Raw genomic sequence first — 21,356 nt, 5'->3', positions numbered from 1 at the left:
AATTCGTAAATATGCAACCAAAGGGACAGATATTAAAACACAAACCGAACGCCTCTGTAGGAAAATTCTAAAAGTAAAACGCAGTTTAAAATCAAGCCATATTTAGAATTTGAGGTTAACTACGGCGAAAACATGTTGAAAAATACGCTGAGACAATTTAAATTATTCAGCTCAATTTATAATATTAACTTAGCAACACAAAAAAACACTCGGCTCTTATCATCCTTCTCACCTCACATCCAGAAAGCCAAAGAATCAAGCAGTGGTTCACTAAAATCACGGACCTCCGATGACGGTGAATACTTCGTGCGACTGCAAGACAATCCTGATGTTTTTGGATCAGACCCACCTCGAACACACCAATCCCAACTTCCCGATAAAGATGATTTAAGAGAAGAACAACATTTAACTAATCAACCAAATAGAAGTCGACAGTTAAGTACTAAACAGTATGCAGATATAATAAAATCTTTGATTGATAAAAAGAAAATCAAAGAAGCTATTGATGTAGTTGAAGTAAGAATGTTACAGGAAGATAAAGTCCAACCTGAGAATTATCTATATAATCTGCTGTTGGGTGCATGTGGCCGAGTTGGTTATACAAAGAAAGCATTCCAATTATTCAATGATATGAAAAAGAGAGGACTAAAGGTCCATCCTGGTGCATACACAGCACTATTTAATGCATGTGCAAACAGTCCTTGGCCTGAAGATGGTCTCACAAGAGCTAAACATCTACACAATATCATGATTGAGAATATGTATGAACCCAATGACAGTAACTACAATGCAATGATAAAGGCATATGGAAGATGTGGTGATATCAATGCAGCATTCTGTTTGGTTGATGAAATGTTTAGGAAGAAATTTTGCATCAAAGATGACACTTTAAACTTTTTAATTCAAGCCTGCATCAGTGATACAGAGGCTGGATTTAGGCATGTCCTTTTAGTTTGGCACAAATTTATGAAAAAAAGAATAAAACCGTCAGTCTACAGCTACAATTTGTTATTAAGGGCAACTAGAGATTGTGGATTAGGAGATATGGAGTCAACAAAGGATGTTCTCAAGCAAATCTTGTCTCCAAATGATAAATTCTTAAAAATTGCTGATGGAAACACTAAAAATGATGAGGAGCCTGTGCCAATCGACGCGGGAAATACACTAAACCTCCCAACAGATGAAATTCCTGGTGGAATGCTTGAAATTGATAACGTTTACGGCACTAGCGAAATAAACCGACCGAATCTACTGGCAGAAACCCCGCAATTGGGCAATATTGTTCTCATCAACGAGATAACAAAAGCAGAGGACCGTCTGCTTTTATTAGGTGGCGCACAAAACTTTCTGGAAGACATGCAGAGACGAGAATGTACTCCTGATATTAAAACATTTACACAACTTCTGGATTGCCTGCCCAGTACGGCCTTTGCCGAAAGTGAGTTACTGAGCTCAATGAAAAAATACGGAACTAAACCGGATTTAGATTTCTACAACATGTTAATCAAAAAGCGCAGCATGCGATTCGACTATGTTGGAGCAAAAGATGTGTTGAATATGATATACAATGACAAATTCCAACCAGATTTAATTACATATGGGATATTAGCTTTGGGTTGTAAAAATAAGGAAGAGGCCGAAAATTTTCTTGAGCATATGGAAGCGGGAAGATACAGGTAATAGGACTGTTTTATTTAAAATGCGCATCTAATTTGTTTTAATTTTCCAGGCTAAATGCTGCAATTTTGGGTGCAATGCTTCAGCAAAGCACTTTCCACATGGATTTCCCATACGTCATGTTCGTGATGGAACGTTGTGTGACGGAAAACATTCAACCAAATGAGGCCTTTATAACACGCTTAGAGAAGTTTCATAATAGATGCAAGAAACTCTCGAATGACTCTTCGACCAATTATGGTGCGTTGTTTTTAAAAGTGTTTCGTTTAAAGTTGACTAATGAATGTTTTCAGGAAAAAATAAAAAGTTCCTTAGAGGATTCCAAATATTCCGGATGCGTTTGAAAACATGGCGAGAACAAGTAACACCCGAGGAAGAAGTCCATCCTTGGCAACAATTCCGACAACCTGTTGAAACTGATGTAAGACATTACAAAGATAAGGACGAATCTTCCCACTTTAAGCCTCGTTACCTGAGTAAGTATCGCCAAAAACAAATTCCTACAGAAATTGTCAATAAAAAAGATGGCAGCAGAAAATATAAGAAAAACTCCGTATGGAAACCTAAACGAAAGGAATCGCGACGTGTAGAAAAATAATCTCGAATGTTTATAAGTAGATGATAAACCAAGATATTAATAAAGTTTGAATAAGAATTTTAATATCTTAAGTTACATCATACGTTTCATACCTTACAACTTGAGGTGATGTAATTTCCTATTCAAATCCTCAAATTTCATGACCTTCCTGATGAAGAAGTCGCCATATCGGTGAGCGACCTTCGTGTCGGCGATGTGAATCATGTCGTTATCAATATAAAAATCCAACTCTGATCCACTTTGGAATTTTCCATCCAATCCTGAGGCTCCCTTAGACCATACCACGTTCTTCATCTTGTGCTTGAAGCATAACAAGTGTATGCACAGTGCCTGCATTTCCTTCTCGATTTCGCGCTTGGTTTCATTGTTACGCTGGGGCGATTGTGCCATGAATGTCGCCAGTTTGATGAGTGGAAGGGTAGTGTACAGCTTCAGGTAACTTCTGATGGTTGGCAGATTCTTCTGCTGCTGTACTTCGTCCATGAATACCTGCGTCTGATGCTTGATTGCCTCCTTGGAATAATCACCCGGGTTGGACTCGACGCCTGGTGGCCATGGCGACAAAAATTTAGGGCATGCAAATACAAAACAGTTTTCGAACTCTTGCAAATCGCCATATTGCATTTTATACATCTTCTCATGGTAAGACTTATCACGCAGGGTCTGCTGAATGCTCTCATCAATACACTGCGGATGCAAAACCAAGCAGATCGCAAGCAAATGATACATCTGATCGGTTTGCTTGTTTATCTGATCATGCTGGTAGCTCTTGGTCGCAAAGAGCTGCTTAGTTCTTTGCACATATAACAAGATCGAAGAGAAAGTGCGAATTGCGTCCGAGTAGCGACGCATCATCATGTACGCAAAACCGACGTAGTAGGAGGTAGAGATTTGGCAGGCTGGTACATGAGCATACTGCGACTTCTTGTGCACTTCGATATTTTCGAGCACCTTGATTGCTTGATAATAATCGCCCAACAAAGAGTGCAGGCGCAACAAACCAACCAACGAGAAATATCCCAACATTTTGTAGAGGGAGTGACGGCCGAATTCTCCGGCAACAGAGTCAGGATCACCGCCTGATGCGAATACCTCCAATTGCTGCTTAATGTTGCTCTTGTCAACCAAGGAATGTAGTACATTCAGCACGCACAGAACATTCCACACCTTGTTGTTGTTGTTCAACTCCTCCAATTCCAAAGGGCTCTTTTTCTGCAGACGAGCGCGATATTGAGCGAACGATTGGAATTGATAAACGAACTCATCGACTAACTCCCACAGCCACAAGTCGGGTAACTCAAGCGGGACTGGCTCCTCAGCGCTCAAAATGTAGTTGAACAAGTCACAATAGTTGTAAAAGGAGTTGAAGCGTTGTTCCAATGTTGGTCCTCCTTGGATGCGAGCGTAAATATGACGATAGTACAATTCTTTGTACAAAATCATAAATACCTGTTAAATATTAGAATTTTTTCGTTGTTTGTTTCAGTTGATTAAAAAATAATCTAAACTATAAGCAATTAACCAGTAGTATTGGTAGCAATGGAGGGGCGTAGAAGCACGTAAATAATTTAGTAAAATTGGAAATCAATAGGTACTATTGAATAGCTTCTGCTATTGTAAAGCCAACATTGGTGCAGCTCCCACAGTCATTACTGAATTATGCAAATAATATATAAATATTCTAGTGTGAAATGCTTTGGTAGTAAAACTAAATTCTTCAGAGAGATCAGTTAATTTACAGTGCACACACAAGAATTACATCTGGCAAAATGAAGAAAGCAGAGGAATTCAAGATGCGAAAAACCGAAGAATATACCTACAAGCTGGAGAAGTACAAGCAAGAAGTGCGAGAGAAAATCAAGGAAAGCATTGATGTGGTTCAAGAAAAAGGATCTGAGGGTAAGTTGCAAAATATTTAAATTTAGTGTTCCACCTACCTGGTCATTGTCAACTAAAGCTGCAACCTCTGACTCTTCTGGCCATGGCTTCTTCTCAAAGCAGTCTTCTGTAATCTTGGGCCATGACATTTCATACAAAGTTTGCAATTCAAACACAAGGCCCTCATTGACTGCATTCCTGAAGTACATCAAAAACTTCTTGACCAGCTCAGGCATATTAAACATAGACCTGTTGTACTCAGCATCCAAGGCTGGGTCTCCAGTGTGACCACCATACTCAGAATCATAGTTGTAGTCTGATGTCTACAAAAAAACAAATGAATTTAATTTATGCAGTATGAAGGTTTATTAGTGTGGTGATGGCTCAGGTGACGTTTCTGCGGCTTGATGAAGTAGAATTTAAGATAGAAATGGGCCTCACGCATGCAAAACATGTAGGTGAGTTCGTATTTTGCGCGATTCACTGAACGAGAGCAGTACAGAACGCGTATTCTTTGAGGTTATAAAACGTGAACTCGGAATATGAAACAAATTACCCTAACATTTGAAACGCCCGATATGATAATTAGGGTTACTAATTAACAAAATAACAATTACCTCGTACTCGTCAGTGTACATGTTGAAATTTGGCCGCAAACACTTTTTAAATGAATACGACACAGCCGCTCACAACTTAGTTTGACAAGTGCTGTGGCAGGAAAATGGCCGAAACATTATTGTGATGGTTGCCTAAATTAACAAGCAGATACCGCTATATTCAATAATGCCAAAGTTACTTTATCAACAATTAAATTTAATTTATATATTTATTTAAAATTCATTGTTTTAAAAGTTTAATATCTAAAAAGCGGTTTCAACAAAACGCTCAGAAAATCTGGTTTGTTTAGTATCGTTCTATATTAACGAGCATGCGCAGTGTTAATTGAATTTGACACAACAAAATAAATTGTAAATTTAATCTTAAAACAGATCAAAATATAAAATATGTTATGACAATTTATTAAATATGAAATTACTGTAACTTTGCGCACTGTTATCGTGCATAAAATCGCAACTGTTTATGACACACAGTGCGCATCATTTGCGCGAAGTGCGCATCAAACACAAACTGACATTTAAATTCTCATGACGTCTAGTTCAGTTCAGTCTGGTTTGCGATGTTTTCATTGCAGTAGGTTATGCGAAATGATGAATAAAATCGTCTATAATCTCCAGTAATTGTGATAACAAACAAATCGAATAAAAAAGGAGAGAATTTGTTCATAGTGTGTAATTAGTAGCACGTCGAATATCTATATAAGTTCAACATGTTAGGAAACGCATTTGATTTTGGTAAAACTGGTAAAATCCGGAATTATTTAAAATATATCGTATTAATCATCGGGATTTTTTACAGTTTTGCGTAGTTTATTAAATTCAGAACCACCATCCACCAAAGTTTTGGATGTGGGGACAGATGCTTACTCTTCTAGAAATGTTCTGTACAGAGAGGAAGGATTGATACTCTATGGACCTGGCAGTGATAAGAAGGATAAATTTGAGATTCTACTCAACAAACCATACACAGAAAGTCTGCATCAAGCATTTAGGTATAGTATATCTATTTTTTTAAAATTTATACTATTTACTAAAGAAATTAAATAAGAAAAGTCAAAAATCAGAAGTTTGGCTTTGTTTAACATGACTACATTCATTGTGAATCATTAATTCTGCGGTTTTTATTGATCATTCAAATTGTTTTATGTTATTCGTTATGTAACTTAAATTGCGCAATCATATGAAAACGTGAAACCAACAAAAAATAACTATGATAACTACTGTAATTCGTAATTTAATACATGATTTAATTCATAGTTTGTATCGTTCTGCGGAGAAGGAAGAAGCAGAAAATAAATTTGTATGCTTCAAAGACAAAGTACCCACATTCGTAGTCATTGCAAAAGAAATGACGAATTTGAATGGCCTACAACGACTATGTGATACTCTAACTGAACACCCGGAATGGACATTGGCACATCTAGCAGCGCAGTTCGGCTTGACCGATGCGTTTCAACACTCGGCCGTCAACAGCCAATTGAATAGTAGCGATACACTCACTGGAATGTCCCCCTTGCAGGTTGCAATCACGACCAATCAGATTCACATAGTCAAAGCACTAATTAATTCAAAATGCTCCTTGGAACATATGGATCATCAAGGAAACTCCGTCTTTCATTATGCTGCAAACACCAATAAGGAAATTATAGCTGTATGTTAAATATATGATGATATAATTAGGTAGATTTGAACTTCATGTTCACTTTATTAGGCACTGATCCAAGGCAATTCATCATCGAAGAATGCTCGCAATCACAACGGTCACACTCCGCTGCATTTGGCATGTTTAGCCGACAAACCCGAATGCGTGAAGGCATTGTTGCTGGGAGGCGCCGACGTGAATATCTCAGCCAATTTGGAAGGTGGCGCAGAACCAGCGCCCGGATACGTAGGCAACTTTTTGCAAGACTATCCGAATGTGTTGAGCTCACAGGATATGAAATTCGGCGGTACACCATTACATTGGGCGTCATCGCGTCTGGTAATTGATGCACTGGTCGACGTAAACTGTAATTTAGACGCCCGGAACTTTGAGGAGCGCACTGCTTTGCACGTAATGGTACTACGTAATCGCCTAGAATGTGTGGTTGCGTTGCTCAGTCGTAATGCGGATCCTGACTTAGGCGACTGCGATGGTAATCGACCAATCCACTTGGCGGTCAAAGAAGGAAACATATCCATCATTCAGAGTTTGATTATTTTCGGCGCCAATCTCGATGTTCTGAACAATGCGGGCCAAACTGCTCGCCATTTGTTGAAAAGAGATCAGGAAACAAAGTTGTTATATCTGTTACATGACGTGGGCGCTGCACGTTGTCCGCCAGACATGACTGATTGCACTGACGGATGCAGGCATGATGGCGATTTCAATGGGGAACGTCCACCAGCAGTCATGGGACCAACAAATCGTGATATTTTAAACCAAATGCTCTCTGTGAATGCAGTTGACTTGGCCGCGCATAAAGAAACTAGGAAGCCTGGTAGAATGTTAGCTTTGGACGGCGGTGGAATTCGAGGACTCGTGTTAATTCAAATGCTCTTAGAAATAGAAAAGGTTATCAACAAACCCATCAATAATTGCTTTGATTGGATAGCAGGCACAAGTACTGGTGGAATATTAGCTCTAGGTATTGCATCCGGCAAAACCATGAAAGAGTGTTTATGCCTGTATTTCCGCATGAAAGAAATAACATTCGTCGGTCTGCGTCCATATCCCAGTGACGCGCTAGAGAATGTTTTAAAGGACGCGTTTGGCACCAATACCGTTATGGCAGATATAAAACATCCAAAAGTACTAGTAACTGGTGTGTTAGCTGACCGCAAACCTGTTGAACTTCACCTGTTCCGCAACTATGAATCACCAAGCGACGTGTTAGACATAAAACAGGAGTCGCCGTTTGAGCTGCCACCGCCGCCCCAAGAGCAATTGTTATGGCATGTTGGTCGTGCAACCGGTGCTGCCCCAACATATTTCCGCGCATTTGGAAGATTCCTCGATGGTGGACTCATCGCAAACAATCCAACTCTGGATGCTTTGACTGAAATCACTGAATTGAATCTTGCGCTGCGTGCCAGAAATAGAGCCGATGAAGTTACAGATCTTTCTGTTGTCTTGAGTTTAGGCACTGGAATGATTCCAACCACACAATTGAAGGTAGACTTTTATCGTCCGGAGAGTATTTGGGACAGTGCAAAATTAGTGTTTGGTATATCGGCGTTGGGTAGTTTGTTGGTTGATCAGGTAATTTTCCAATAAAATTAAAAAGTACCACAAAAAGTAATTATAAATTGTTTAACAGGCGACTGCAAGTGATGGCCGCGTAGTAGATCGAGCGCGCGCGTGGTGTTCATCATTAGGAGTTCCCTACTATCGATTCTCTCCGCAAATGTCTGAAGATATTTCGATGGATGAGAGAACTGATGAGAAATTGGTCAAGATGCTGTGGGAGACCAAGGCGTACATGCACGAAAACATTAAAGTAATCCGAGAAGTTGGTAATTTGGTAGCCGGTTAATGGTGTTCTAGTTTCATTTTAATAATTAGGGAATTAGGATACACGTACACATGCATCATTGTACTGCAGGCTAGTAGCCTGGCTAAAAATTGAATTGATTTATGTAGATGCTTATAGATGTTATAATATTTGTGATAAATGTTGTTACCACCCTATTTACTTAGCAAAATTTAGTTAGGTTCTCACGAATGATATACTCACATGCGCAGTTTAGCCAAGTGATTGAAAGAAGTGGAATTATTTGTGAAACAATATAGATACGAACAAATCACACTAACATTGCAAAATTAAATTGTGTTCACCAATCACCTACAGAAAATCCTAAACGATCCGACAATACTATTTCTATGTCTTGTTATCAAATATATTTGTCATTTTAAAAGAATATTGTAATTGTATTTGCACTATACCTTAATAATCCTTTTTCCTCGGCCGTTGATAACGTGAAGGCGTGCTATTAACTTCTGGCAGAACTTTCACTTATTACTTTCCAAAGTTTGTAAAATTACTGTTTACATCACTGAAAAACTCTACTTTGTGCACTGGATTTTATTTTAAATTTATTGAAATGCTGCTTGATATGAACAAATAATAACTAATGACACTTAATATTTGTTCACTCTTGCTATTCTGGTTAACTTCATTCAATTTGACTATAAAAACAATACATACTCTTATGCATCATATCCATATAAATATCCCTCTGCATATGCCCTGTACATATCGTCCGAGTTTCGTTTAAGTCGCCTACCAATAGGTTCCATATCATTATAGCATTTTGGAAACACTCTCTCCACAGCATCAATTGCTTCTAACTTACTGCAGTTTCTAACTGCCAATACAGACTGTAATGCTTTATTCTTAACACACACTTGATGTGCTTGCCTAATATTAAACAGAGACACATCTCCTTGAAACCATGCAGACATAAAGCTACAGTGTGTTAAATTGGCAGCTCTGATTTCTGTACATGCTAAGTGGTCAATATTCTTGAAATCTAATTTGTTCCGACAATAGTCAAACATATGAATCATTTCATGGGTTAAGACACCCTGAACCATACCCTCATTTGTTGCAATGTTTTGGCACACTACAACCTGATTTAACACTGGGTCATAGCCACCACTTACTAATGCACTGCATTCTTCACATGCAATGTGTCTTCTGATATCTACTGCACAACCAGAACTTTTCAGAGCTCCCATCATCAATTTAACAAGTGGAGAGGTTTTTATACATTTGTAAACGGTACGCTCGCAACGAATTTTATCAATGTTTTCTCTACCTTTTCCTTTCATGAGGTTTGACATGAGTGAAGGGTCCTTTTGTTGTCTTCTCTCTGGGTACAAGTCGTAGCCCCATTCTTTACCTGGTTGATTTCAATAACATTAAAGATAATACTTTATTATAATTAAAGGGTGTTATATTTACCTCCCTCCGGCGATGCATTATGCGGTTTTGATGCTGACTTTGTAGGTGTTTCTTCACTTTTATTCACTTTGTCGGTTTCGGCTGTTAGAACGGTCATTTTAGGTTAGAAGCAATTCGAGTCATGTTATCTAACGAGACGCACGTGCACCAATAAGAAACTTTGTACCAGTTTCTTTTGTTTGCGTACAATGATTTAAAATATTGTAAATCAGTTTATATTGTAATATTAATATTATAAACAACAATTAATATTAGCAACAAACTTTATATTCACTATAAAAATAACAAATCATCATTTAATCACACTCTTATTTGTATTAGCACGTTCAACTTGATAAAATTGTGCCATTTCGCGTCTTGTTTTTACCAAAATCCTATGTCCAGGGCAGTCCAAATTTTCTAAAAAGCATTTATCTTTACAACATTTTTTGCAAAGTTTGTAATTGCATTTCCCCCCCTAAAACACATGCAAAATTATATATTTTTTGAAATATTCAAAATTATTTGACATACTTGTGGATTAAAACAGCTACCACATTTTTCTAATCCTTTTTTACACACCGACGGCGCTTCCTTTTCAGGTCGACGTTGAATCCTCCGAAGTTTTTTCATCATTTTCCTTGATATCATATTACCCTCACAATCTAAATATTTTCGTTTTTTCTCCGCACATTGCGCCTCTTTTACTTTCTCTTCCACTAGTTTAACATGCTCATCCGGAGGCATTCGAATATAACTCTGACAAAGCCACGGCGGTAATATTAAATTAAAAGTACCAGGTTCATTTGTTTCATCCCACAACTTGACTCCATTATGATAATCAATATATTTGTCTCTTAATTCTTTTGAAATATTGAAAAACTGCTCCACTGATTTGGCGGCACCTAAACTAATTCTAGTTTTAGCATTCTCAGGTAAATTCAGTAAATGATGAAATAATTTAAACAGGTGTCCTCTGATGTATGATAAAGGGCATGGATATTTAACAACTAGATCTAGGTATTCTAATGCTGGTTCCCAACATGGAGGCCATGTAGATTCAAACAAGTAGGGATTGTATAGATTTCCCTCAGCAGTCATTACACCTTGACAATTTGTAGTTTCCATACAGTTTGTAATGTCCTGCATTGTTTGAATATTACCATTAGAAATTACAGGTATTTTCACAGCCTTCTTCACTTCTTTTACATACAACCAATCTGCTAAACCAGTCAATGGTCCTTTTTGTTCTCTAGTTCTGCCATGCAAAGTCAAAACTTTACATCCAGACTTTTCTAATAGTGTAGCATATTCAATTGTTTTCTCTACAGACTCAAACCGACGTATTTTACAAGTAATGGGTACTTTACATGACTTACTTAAAGTTGAAACTATAAAACAAACATGTTAACTGAATGTACCATAATCATAATACAAGTTGAATTTACCAATATTTGAAACTAAATCCCACTCATCTTGTAGATATGCACCATAATGACCCCTTTTTGCTATTGCTTGAGGACATCCTAAATTAATATCTATGGCACAGCAATGATCTTCAGCAAGTAATGCAGCTTCCAACATTATTTTTGGATCATTACCACAAAACTAAATATAAAATATTTTATGAAAATAACAGTTATTAATGTTTACTTTACTTTGTTTTGTACTTACTTGTATTATCAGAGGTTTATCTTCTTCACAGGTGGCAAGCGCTTCTTTACGATATTTGGCATCTTTTACAAACATAGCACTATGTAACATTGGTGTGTAACATAATTCAGCACCATATTTTCGACTCAATAACCGCCATGGCAACTCACTTGCGTCAACCATAGGAGCAACTATTTTGGTAGGACCTCCAAGGGTATTATTCCAAAAATCCATATTAAATACACAACTACTCCCTTTAAATCTTAAAGATATCAGAGAGTATAACGTGTCACGTTGTTCTGTTTATGATGGAATTATTTAAGGTTACTGTTGTTCTGATATGGGCCGTATTAAGGACAATGATTGAAATATGAAACTACTTATCGTAAAATGATTTATTTTATTGAGAGCAATTTTGGTTTAAACCAAGTACTTATTATTGTTAAAGTTGCATTTATGTATTACCCAACCACATTATTATCAATTTTTTGAAATTCTTGAAACATTGTAACTAAACCTGTCAATGCTTCTTTTGCGGAAGGAATAATTAAATCAGGTGGCAACAGAAAACCATACTTTCCTGTGTCTCTTAGTTCATAAATATAGGTCATTCTAGTTTTAAAACTATTTTTTACCCAATCCACGTTGTTTCCATAAGCTGGATCTGAAAATGGATAGATTCGGTTTCACCCATCTTTACAACTTAAGTCAAGTATGCTTACACAGAATTTCTACAATATTTCCAACTTGATATTCAGTTCCAAACTCATTTTTATTTCTTCAACCATTCTCTTTCCTACTGAGAACAATTCATCGTAGTTATCTCTATGAGCTGCGCTGTCGCCATATGGAATTAATAGAAGTTGTGAATAAGAGTGGAATGAAAAGTATGATATTAAATCGGGACCGAGTTTTTTTAGATGCTCTGATATAGCTTTTGTTTCCGGTTCAGAAAATGCTCTCGAGCCGGGATATGTCTCAGCACAAGGATTCCATGAGCTTCGCCAATTATAATCCCAATTTCTGTTTGGATCTGCGCCATAACAGAAACCATAAGGTTTCCTAGTTTTACGCCACATTCGATTCTAAAATTGTGATTATACAATTAGAACATTTGCTAATAAAGGCTTATTCTTTTTCGTTACATTTGTGAACGTATAACTATATCCATCGGGATTAAAAATGGGACATATATGCCAATCGTGACTTTCGGCAATATCTCGAAATGTTTTATCTTTTGAATTTAACACTTCATTCAATATATAAGTCACTGAAGCAACACCAATCCTAAAAATGTACATGTGAATATGACGCATAATCCACTTAAATAAATTCACACCATTCACGCGCATGCATTCCACCTTCTAACATTACTGTTTTTTGTTTATTCGCTGCGTTATAAGACACATGTGCACATACAATATCACGTCCTTCATAGGATTTACCAACAGTTTGTACCGTCACAACACCAGGATGTTCTTGTTCTAACTGTTTAAGCCATTTCTTTATCTATAAACAATATATATTTAAATTAATATAGCGAAACTATTATTCAATATTTACGTCTTCATAAGTATGGTAACTTTCCCAATCCATTGAACCAACACGTAATGATTTTCTCATCGACGCTGGTCTTTCGTTGTCAATCAACGTTTGAACATCATCTATAAACAGTTCCGCAAATGGAAACGTTTTCAGAAAGTTATTCGTATGTTCCGGAGAGACCATTACATCTACATGTTGGCTAGAACCAGAAAGGCTGGACCAGATAGTGTAATTTTGATTGTTTTCCAAAGCTAATAAATCGTCATAGTCGTTTTCCGTCGACACTTTTGTTCTGTATACGCGATAACCATGGTATTTCACTACCTCGGCAATTGATACTGATACGAGAATCAAAATAAACAATTTAGACCTCATTTTTGAGGTCAGTAATAAAAATGTAACTCAATTTTTTAATAACTAAATATTTTCTTATTTAATTAGATTACTTTGAAACCAACTTAGCGGGAGGTTCCGAACTAATACAACAACAATGCTGAACACAATTTATACTGAATTTCCAAATCAAATGTTGTCTACCTTATCATAGCCGTTAAACTGGATTCCGTGACTCAATTCTTTTAGCTATATAAATTAGCAATTATCGTGGAAAACAATTGAATGATAACAATACTATGCATATTCCGTGTTCGCGTAGAAATAAACAGCCCGTGTCATGATAGGTTTATGATATGTTGAACTGTGCTTATCAAAAACCAGTTAACTAATTGCCAAAGATAACCCATTAAGGAAGAAATAAAATTACATATATCAGGTACTATTTAGTTTAATTTATACGTTAAATCATTAATGTCTTAATTTACTTCCTCTTCTCGAACTCCTGGAACATGGTGATCAGGGCCTTCATGTTCTCTTCTCCAGAGGGAATGATCTGGTTAGCAGGCAAAACGAAGCCATAGCGACCGGTATCTCTCAACTCATAGGTGTAGGTAATTCTGGTATCAAAGACACCCTTGACCCAATCCATAGAACCACCGGAAGCCTCGTCTAGTAATAGCATTAAAAGTATTATTATAATTGCGTTGGATGTAAAAGTTAGTGAGTTACTTACACAACAAATCAACAATTTGGCCGGGAATGAATTCGGTTCCATGCACGCTTTTCAATGCTTTCATGGCGGTAACACCAACAGAGTACTAAACAACAAACCGTTTAAATAAATATTTCATAACTAATGCAATTTTTTCACTGCTTACCAATTCATCGTAGTTGTCGGGGTATTCGTTGTAAAGACCGAATGGAATAAGGAGGTATTGCGAGTAGGAGTGGTGAGCAATGTAAGCTTCCAATTTGTGACCAATGGTGGAAATGTATTCGGACAAAGTCCTCATTTCAACTTCGGAGAACTCAGAAGGTCCAGCGTAGGTTTCAGAGCAGGGGTAGCTGGAGGCACCAGCGGTATTCCACTTCCAGCCCCAGTTCCTGTTTGGATCAGCACCGTAGCAACCATTGTATGGGGTTCTGGTCTTACGCCACATACGATCTTCTTCGAAGGTGTAGACGTAACCATCAGGGTTGATGTTGGGGAAGACATACCAATCGTGGCTTTCGGCCAAGGCACGGACTTCCGGATCTTGACTGGTGAGAATCTCATTCAAAGTGTAGGTGACTACAGCTGATGAGATCCTGTATTTTATACATTAAAATTAAAAAAACAAACACTTTTGGCCATGCTATATTTACCATTCACGAGCGTGGATACCACCCTCAAGGAAGATGCCGCGATTTTCGTTTTCAGGGCTGTAAGAAACCTTCACACCCACGATCTTGCGACCTTCATAACTGTGACCAGCTTCAACCAATTCAACTTCGTCGTATTTATCTGCAAGTTCAGCCAGCCATGCGTGGACCTATATAATTACAAAAATAATAATAAACAATCAATAATTCTACCAAAGTACACAAATATTTACCTCATCAAGGGTACCATAATCGGTCCAGTCGAACACACGAGCCTTCCTGTTCTTTGGTCTTTCATGATCAATGAAATATTGAACGTCGTTCATGAATAATTCACTATCAGCGGCTGTAGCGTTGAGCATGCTGAAGAAAGCAGAGTGCCTGGTTGGAGGTACCATGATGTCAATGGGACGGCCTACCAAAGCGTTGTCATTCCAGAAGATGTATTCGTTGCCAGCATTGCGCAAATGCATTAACAAGTCCAAAGCCTCTTGGCTTTTTGGCGTGACACGCCAAACTTGGTATCCATTGTAGGATTTTGGTGTGCAGCTAACTGCAAGCACAATTGAAAGAAGGACCAGAGCGATCTTCATGGTGAATTATCTTCAAATAATAGAAAATTAAATAAATACATGAATATCAAATTAACAATGAGGATGAACATTCAACTTACATGTTCCACCGGTGACAATAATAAGCCCGAATCGATCGGCTTTTATATATATTCAACACGTGTTTAAAATATTTCAAAACTGCTGATTAGAGTCTCATATCAAATTAGATCACGTACACGGCAATTAGGTGATTCCAGTTTAGTTCGAGTGGGTACAAATTTGTTTTTATCTGAGACAATCGCATGGAAATAAATATTATGACTCTTATCGATAAAAGTATGTGTTGGAGAACATTTTTCCGATACATTATACAAACATAAACCCTCAGATCTACTTCAGAATTGAAACACAGCTTTTATCATTTAATACTTTGAAAGAGTCTCAAGTCACAAAATCAATATTTTGCCTATAAACTCGAAGTAAATAAGACTAAGATATGTATCAATGTTGGTAACAAAAAAAGTATAACGGAAATGATTGAATTATCAGTTGATCTACAGTTAATGAACATATTTATAAATAGTCAAATTAATCTGATATAGATTCCAATTTAACGCACCTGTAAATCACAGAGGAATCAAACATGATCAATTTGCTAATCTAGTTGTGTCAATACAAGTACAATTGAAATCAATTAACATGTTTGTTATCTAGCAATAATCTAAACAAAGAAAAATTCCAAAACGTACGTGGAATTAACAGAAATAATTTAAAATAAAATAAGCCTCATCCGAATATAAACAGAATATACTTAATACGTTTATATATGAAAAACACAAGAAAATGTCGCTAATCATTGATCCTATTGAAGAAGTTTGTTATCTAAGTATGTCGTTGCATATAACCAGAAAATGAGATTAAACTCTCGACAATAATTCTTTCTTAATTACGAGTGGGTTTTATTTATACACATTATCCACGTGTGTTTTCTAGTTAAAACTTGTCAAAATGTTTACAACTAACTGTAAACAAGGATTATGTTTGTTATTCGCACTTCAAATGTTGACAAACACTCGAAGGTAAGAAATAAAAATTATATCTTTTAAAATACATCCAAATACATTCATGGAAGTAACTTTTATAAATGAATGTTTTATTTGACACATATTCTGTTTACAAATGATGTGATTGATTATTAATACGTTCAGTATTCTTAAACCAGTTTCAGAGTTAAATGCAATAAAATATTAAAGTCAATTGGAATAATTAAATGTATGAGATATAAGATTTGACGTCAATCTCCAATATCTGCAAGTAATATAAATTAATTATAGAAAATGATTCAACAGTTTAACACAATATTATCATACGATCATAATCTTCTCCAGTTTAGTAATCTGAGTCAACGTTATATTGGTAAATCCTAATCAAATCGTTAAAAACCCAATACACTGATCATCGTTACAAACAAATTACATTCACACCTGCTACTTTTTCAATAAATCTAGTTTCACATTTCCGTAATTTGCATTTCGCTAGGTAAACGGTGAACATTTTTATTACAAGTAAAACCCATAGCTTTTTGAGTATTGTTCATACATGTATACATATTATCAAAATGTCACACGTAGAGTTGATATACAAATGTCTTTTACTTTAATTATTTTTAGCTCTACAAAGAAAATTCGATGTGTGCCCCTCATTCATAAATTAATCTCTTGGTGCATTGAATGCGTGGAATGTATCAATATAGGATAATCACTTCATCAATGCAACTATTGATAAAACATATCCTCCGATTGATTGATTCATTTTAATACTTAAGTAGTAGGAAATCATTTAATTGCACAGTATGACATAGACGAATGGACCCAGTCCTCATAGGACGATTCAGAAGTACATATAAATAAATTTTAATAAAAATATACAACTAAACGTTGGCTGCCAGATATTCAATGTATTAGTAATTAGTTATTATGTGGCATGCTAAAGAAAGATATCTATACCCACACCACACCTATTACTTTGCTTTACTTGTTTTTAAGTGTTTAGAAAATCTAATCTACAGTTCTAACATTTCTCGTCTAATTGTCTCACTAAATTATCATTTAATGCAATAAGTTATTATGTACCTAAAATACTAATATCTTGTTACATCGCCTAATTAAGTGTTAATCCAAATACTGTCTATATCAAATAATCAACGACACGCGCATCATTCACGTGCTTAGTATTATATTATTCTTCGCCATTAAAATTACCACTCATTCATAATGAAATCTGATCTGCGTCTGATCTAAATCAATCTTCTCCTCGCTGTTGTTACACGAACTTTCCTAAACATTACCTAGATTATTTCTTATTTAGTCAAATGTTAGTATTAATATCGCTACCCTGAATTCACCGCAAATATGTCTTTCTTAACTGGAATCAGCCGCGATGATTATTCACACCGCAAGCTGTGGACCCGCTTAAGTAATAGTGACCAGCACAACGGATCCACCAGCTTCCATTTACTTTCAACAAATCAGGATTCGACAACAAATAGAGCGCCGCGATAATGTAGATTACAGTCTAGGTCAGACTTGGTCGTAATTGCACGTGGTGTTCATGTTAGTATCAGGTTCGTTTTTATTGTTCACATTGTTAGTCAGAGTCAACTCCGTCAGTTTAGATCCTTCCTCCGTCGGACTGGAGCTGTCTATTTGCAGGCGCAGTGACGGATCGTCGATGATGCGAATGCGAGAGTCGTCGTCCGTGGAATCGATAGATGCTGAGCGTACGCTCGACAGACGCAGACCGCTCTTGTTTCGAACTTCTAGCCTCATGACCTAGACAATCAGAGAAGATTAGGTAATTGGAGAGCTGTGTTCAGCTTATTAACTTGGAAATCACACATTTTATGATAAAGCAAAAAGCAAAGCAGTCTAACAGATATGATAACACATAATGAATAGAATGAAAGCGCTTCTCACTTATAAAATTAAACTAAATCAAGAGTTTCCACTGTTTGAATATCAAACAAGTAGTATAAATATCCAAAAAGAACACAAGACGTATATACATGAAAATACTACACTTATTTCATACATTTCAGATAAATTTTGCAGAAAATATCTACATTTTGTTGGTCCAATAATAAACAACTACAAAATAATATTTTTATACGAGCCGACATAAAATAAATCTCCATCTCAGTAGACTTTGTCAATTTAGATGCATGCTAAAATACTCTTTTATAAACTTTCAGTTAACTTCAATTTTCAGATTACTAATTAGCCAAAAGAAAAGTTTAATTTCGTTTTCGCATGCCCTTATTACAACTTACTCGAGCCATTTCCAAGGCTCAGTGTCAGGACTTGTTATAGGTGTTGGAAACTGCACACATAAACCAGTTAAGTTGTTAGTCACGTATTTTGATAAAATTAGTTGATTTCTTAATTCAATGAACTTATGTACACGTGAAAATGTGATTATTGCAAAAGCATGTTGCACTCGTGCCTAGTATTTGTTAGTATTTACACATTTTAACGCTACATGTAAAATAATTGTAGATAATTTTGGAATACACCAACCTCAGCTTGTAAATCCGTAACTTTATCCTGTAACTCCCGAACTCGATCGCTATCGTCTACTTGATGACTGCGTAGTTCACCTTCGGCGGCAATTTCCTCATTCTATACAAAATATTTAGGATTATTTTTTATCAATTATAAAAAAAAAATTAATTTCGTACTTTCAATTCTAATTGGCCAATTTTCTGAGTCAACTCGGCGACGGCTTGAGCCTTTTCAGCGTCACTAATCCTGGCATTCATCAGTTCTTCCTGCATTTTGCTTCCAAGATCTGCGTATCGCCGTTGTTCCTCAAGTAATTTCGCAGCCGATTCTCTATCACGCAATTCGGCCGCTTCTAGCAGTTCTCTTTGCTTCTTGATTTCTTCATCTTGTCGTCGTAGTTGGTTAGTGCTAACTTGCACTTGAGTCTCTAATTCCATTACCTTCAAGCGCAATTCTTTCACCTCTGTGAGCGTCTCCATTTCCCTAATTCGAGTAGTCATTAATTCCTCTTCTAGTTTTTGCGTTTCGTTACGATTTCCCCAAAGGAGTTTCTTCGGGGTGCTGAGCGCATCATTTACCGTTGACGACTCTTGTTTGTGCTCTTGCAGATGTCTGCTCCATTGTGATGATAGTTCGGAAACTCGTTGTCGCAGGTCCTTCAGTGATAAATTAGCTTCGGCCTCACGCAATTTCACAGCGATTAGTTCTTCCTGCAGATGCGCTACACTGTTGTCGGGTGTAATTTCTCGCAGAGTTTTCTTATCCTCTTCCAATTCATGTATGCGCGCTCGGAGATCCCGAACAAGCACATCGTTTTCAGCTTCTCGAAGACGCACTTTCACTAATTCGTCTTGGAGACACTGAATCATCGATTCTCGTTGTTGAAGTTGTTCCGATTTCAATGACATTTCTTCTAATGATGATTGCCTTGAAGATTGCTGTTGAAACAATTCACTTAATAAAATATTTGTGTTATCTAATAGGTAAACACTTACCGATTCTTCCATTTTCATCGATAGTGACTGAATCTTTTCTTTAGCTAATGCCAATTCGTGGATAACTTGTAAATGCGTGTGACGTAAGCCTTCAAGTTCGCTTTGCACAACAAAAGTAGTTTCTTCTTCCTCTGCACGACTAACTTGTCCTTTTACTAATCTATCAGCCAAAGCACGACTTTCGTCCTCCAACATTTCGTTCCGCTGTTTCAAATGTTTGTTTTCAGTCCGCAATCGTTTAAGTTCCATCATTTCCTCCTGTTCTTTGGCTTTAATAACACTATATTCTTTTTCGAGTTTCTTCATTTTCTTCGTGTTTATTTTCATTCCGTAAGCCAATTGCATCAATCCCTCTGAGTCAGATTCCGCGCGAGGTGGTAATTCCTTTTGGAAGAACTTCAACATACCCTCCATATCTAAGGACATCAAATCTTCCTTGCCCAAAGTAAGCATAGCCAAAGCGACTTTAAAAATAATTTCGATTCCATCACACAGAAACACATCCATGATCCGACACGCCAAAGGCAGCGAAAGTGCAGTGGTGAACAGCGTTAGGAACCAGCTGGACGCATACATGGAAGTGTGGAAGTTTTGGGATTGGAAATGTTTGCTCAACTCAGGTAACTGCTCGGCAACGAGGTTCTCCAACTGGAACATGCACAATCCCAATTCAGCCATGGTGGGTTTGAACATGTCGCGCATTCTATAATCCTCCATGATCTTCACCAGCACGGCAAACGTCTCCTCCTCCGGCATTTGCTGCATCAGAAGCAGACCGACGATAAAACCCGTGCCCTGGCAATAACCCACTTCGCGATCGTGCAAGGAATACGCCTTGATAACGTTGAAAAGGGATTCCTGCCCCAGTCCGTCTTTCTCTTTAAAGAAATCATGTTCCGGATATGTGCGCGCTATATCACGTCGGATTACCTTTTCACACGGCGATTTGGTCTGGAAAATTTATGTCACAATAAACGAGGCCGGCCATAAACGCCGAAGCATTTAATGAGATTTTTATTACCTTTATGTATTCAGCGTAGAGCTTCTTCTCCGGTGCTTCGGTAGCCGAGCAGAGCAGTTGCCACGCAATCCCGCGGAAATGCACGGGAATTCCTTTGCGGACATACTCACGCACTTGAGCATTCTGCTTTTTCCAATAGGTATCCCATTCGCTTATCATTTGACCCCACAGGGCCCATAAATCTTCGCCATCTTCACCTCTATCGGCACAACTAGTTCCTATCCAAATATAAACACGACGTTGGAATTAGATTCCGATAAAGCGAACAGCTTTCATAAAAATGTTGGACGGAAACAATTATTACCTGAAGTTACAGAAATTTGTGAAGTATCTGAACTTTTTCGGGAGTGACCTGAGGCCGACGCGCCGCTCAACGAATTGAGCGACTTTGCATCGGACTCATAGAGGCGGTTTGCCTCCTCCAGCTTGGCGAGTAGAGCCAACTCGTCGCCGGATGCTACGTTGTTGTTATTATTACAAGGCGCAGGACTCTCAAGCCTCATGGCTGTGGGAGGCATCGTGTAATAGCCTCCATCGGACTCCAAAAGAAGACAATTTAAGGAGGGGCCGATTCTGAAATACAAAAAAATAAAAAAATTACTACACAAAAGACGCTAAATTTCATAATTAATTAA

The 21,356-nt window shown here is 37.2% G+C and overlaps 7 protein-coding genes across 15 annotated transcripts in view; 2 read left to right on the top strand and 5 right to left on the bottom strand.

The window, feature by feature from the left end:
- The first annotated feature begins 58 nt into the window (after positions 1-58).
- LOC135793411 (pentatricopeptide repeat-containing protein 1, mitochondrial) lies at positions 59-2,338 on the top strand. The gene is made up of 3 exons (XM_065304367.1): positions 59-1,676; positions 1,730-1,917; positions 1,971-2,338. The coding sequence occupies exons 1-3, from the start codon at positions 133-135 to the stop codon at positions 2,273-2,275; spliced, it is 2,037 nt and encodes a 678-aa protein (XP_065160439.1). The 5' UTR covers positions 59-132; the 3' UTR covers positions 2,276-2,338.
- On the bottom strand, positions 2,316-4,931 carry eIF3l (eukaryotic translation initiation factor 3 subunit l). The gene is made up of 3 exons (XM_065304368.1): positions 4,771-4,931; positions 4,213-4,476; positions 2,316-3,724 (listed from the first exon to the last, which is right to left on the bottom strand). Exons 1-3 carry the CDS (start codon positions 4,789-4,791, stop codon positions 2,369-2,371), a joined length of 1,641 nt encoding a protein of 546 aa, XP_065160440.1. The 5' UTR covers positions 4,792-4,931; the 3' UTR covers positions 2,316-2,368.
- Positions 4,932-5,299: 368 nt separating this feature from the next.
- On the top strand, positions 5,300-8,670 carry iPLA2-VIA (calcium-independent phospholipase A2 VIA). Of its 2 annotated transcripts, none has more exons than XM_065304366.1 (5): positions 5,300-5,505; positions 5,570-5,762; positions 6,028-6,421; positions 6,482-8,011; positions 8,070-8,670. In XM_065304366.1, the coding sequence occupies exons 1-5, from the start codon at positions 5,481-5,483 to the stop codon at positions 8,283-8,285; spliced, it is 2,358 nt and encodes a 785-aa protein (XP_065160438.1). In that variant the 5' UTR covers positions 5,300-5,480; the 3' UTR covers positions 8,286-8,670. The 2 variants fall into 2 exon arrangements, with proteins under 2 accessions (XP_065160438.1, XP_065160437.1); XM_065304365.1 differs by having other exon boundaries at positions 5,300-5,514.
- A 149-nt stretch (positions 8,671-8,819) lies between these two features.
- LOC135793416 (mitochondrial inner membrane protease ATP23 homolog) lies at positions 8,820-9,869 on the bottom strand. The gene is made up of 2 exons (XM_065304371.1): positions 9,717-9,869; positions 8,820-9,654 (listed from the first exon to the last, which is right to left on the bottom strand). Exons 1-2 carry the CDS (start codon positions 9,811-9,813, stop codon positions 8,960-8,962), a joined length of 792 nt encoding a protein of 263 aa, XP_065160443.1. The 5' UTR covers positions 9,814-9,869; the 3' UTR covers positions 8,820-8,959.
- A 46-nt stretch (positions 9,870-9,915) lies between these two features.
- On the bottom strand, positions 9,916-11,683 carry Dus1 (Dihydrouridine synthase 1). Its single transcript, XM_065304369.1, has 4 exons — positions 11,370-11,683; positions 11,144-11,303; positions 10,230-11,086; positions 9,916-10,173 (listed from the first exon to the last, which is right to left on the bottom strand). The coding sequence occupies exons 1-4, from the start codon at positions 11,580-11,582 to the stop codon at positions 10,009-10,011; spliced, it is 1,395 nt and encodes a 464-aa protein (XP_065160441.1). The 5' UTR covers positions 11,583-11,683; the 3' UTR covers positions 9,916-10,008.
- A 45-nt stretch (positions 11,684-11,728) lies between these two features.
- On the bottom strand, positions 11,729-15,413 carry LOC135794710 (uncharacterized). Its single transcript, XM_065306079.1, is given in 13 exon segments — positions 11,729-12,012; positions 12,071-12,118; positions 12,121-12,433; positions 12,494-12,635; positions 12,688-12,857; positions 12,912-13,294; positions 13,352-13,386; positions 13,715-13,898; positions 13,963-14,047; positions 14,108-14,537; positions 14,595-14,761; positions 14,825-15,194; positions 15,265-15,413. Coding segments are annotated over 12 exon segments (2,520 nt in total). The 5' UTR covers positions 15,185-15,194; positions 15,265-15,413; the 3' UTR covers positions 11,729-11,809.
- Positions 15,414-16,277: 864 nt separating this feature from the next.
- Positions 16,278-21,356, bottom strand: part of Evi5 (ecotropic viral integration site 5) — a 36,519-nt gene continuing 31,440 nt past the window's right edge. For 5 of the 8 annotated variants that reach the window (XM_065304357.1, XM_065304360.1, XM_065304358.1 and 2 more), the window contains 5 exons: positions 21,026-21,294; positions 20,722-20,939; positions 18,882-20,651; positions 18,721-18,822; positions 16,278-17,976 (listed from right to left, as the gene is read on the bottom strand). In XM_065304357.1, coding sequence (XP_065160429.1) covers positions 17,725-17,976; positions 18,721-18,822; positions 18,882-20,651; positions 20,722-20,939; positions 21,026-21,239 — 2,556 coding nt within the window. In that variant the 5' untranslated portion in view covers positions 21,240-21,294 and the 3' untranslated portion in view covers positions 16,278-17,724. Of the gene's footprint in view, positions 17,977-18,473; positions 18,524-18,720; positions 18,823-18,881; positions 20,652-20,721; positions 20,940-21,025; positions 21,295-21,356 lie in introns of all 8 variants that reach the window. The other 3 variants (XM_065304363.1, XM_065304356.1, XM_065304362.1) reach the window with 3 other exon arrangements.

The sequence above is a fragment of the Atheta coriaria genome, unplaced genomic scaffold (genome assembly GCF_025399875.1).
Source record: "Atheta coriaria isolate IRGN ID8LTWV9N9 unplaced genomic scaffold, Caltech_Dcor_3.1 hic_scaffold_6_pilon, whole genome shotgun sequence".
Lineage (NCBI taxonomy): Eukaryota > Metazoa > Arthropoda > Insecta > Coleoptera > Staphylinidae > Dalotia > Dalotia coriaria.
Note: the sequence above shows the minus strand (reverse complement) of the source record. Positions and strands in the feature narration are given on the sequence as shown.

Bases quoted from the DNA above. Each gene is read 5' to 3' on its own strand.
- Dus1 (XM_065304369.1), bottom strand. From the start codon at position 11,582: ATGGATTTTTGGAATAATACCCTTGGAGGTCCTACCAAAATAGTTGCT. The intron at 11,304-11,369 runs GTAAGTACAAAA...TTTTATATTTAG, and splicing joins ATAAACCTCTGATAATACAA to TTTTGTGGTAATGATCCAAA. The intron at 10,174-10,229 runs GTATGTCAAATA...CATGTGTTTTAG, and splicing joins GTAGCTGTTTTAATCCACAA to GGGGGGAAATGCAATTACAA.
- iPLA2-VIA (XM_065304365.1), top strand. From the start codon at position 5,481: ATGTTAGGAAACGCATTTGATTTTGGTAAAACTG. The intron at 5,515-5,569 runs GTAAAATCCGGA...GATTTTTTACAG, and splicing joins ATTTGATTTTGGTAAAACTG to TTTTGCGTAGTTTATTAAAT. The intron at 5,763-6,027 runs GTATAGTATATC...TTTAATTCATAG, and splicing joins AGTCTGCATCAAGCATTTAG to TTTGTATCGTTCTGCGGAGA.
- LOC135793411 (XM_065304367.1), top strand. From the start codon at position 133: ATGTTGAAAAATACGCTGAGACAATTTAAATTATTCAGCTCAATTTAT. The intron at 1,677-1,729 runs GTAATAGGACTG...TTAATTTTCCAG, and splicing joins ATGGAAGCGGGAAGATACAG to GCTAAATGCTGCAATTTTGG. The intron at 1,918-1,970 runs GTGCGTTGTTTT...GAATGTTTTCAG, and splicing joins TGACTCTTCGACCAATTATG to GAAAAAATAAAAAGTTCCTT.
- LOC135793416 (XM_065304371.1), bottom strand. From the start codon at position 9,813: ATGACCGTTCTAACAGCCGAAACCGACAAAGTGAATAAAAGTGAAGAA. The intron at 9,655-9,716 runs GTAAATATAACA...GAAATCAACCAG, and splicing joins TAATGCATCGCCGGAGGGAG to GTAAAGAATGGGGCTACGAC.
- eIF3l (XM_065304368.1), bottom strand. From the start codon at position 4,791: ATGTACACTGACGAGTACGAG. The intron at 4,477-4,770 runs GTAATTGTTATT...GTTTTTTTGTAG, and splicing joins TGTACACTGACGAGTACGAG to ACATCAGACTACAACTATGA. The intron at 3,725-4,212 runs GTAGGTGGAACA...AATATTTAACAG, and splicing joins CTTTAGTTGACAATGACCAG to GTATTTATGATTTTGTACAA.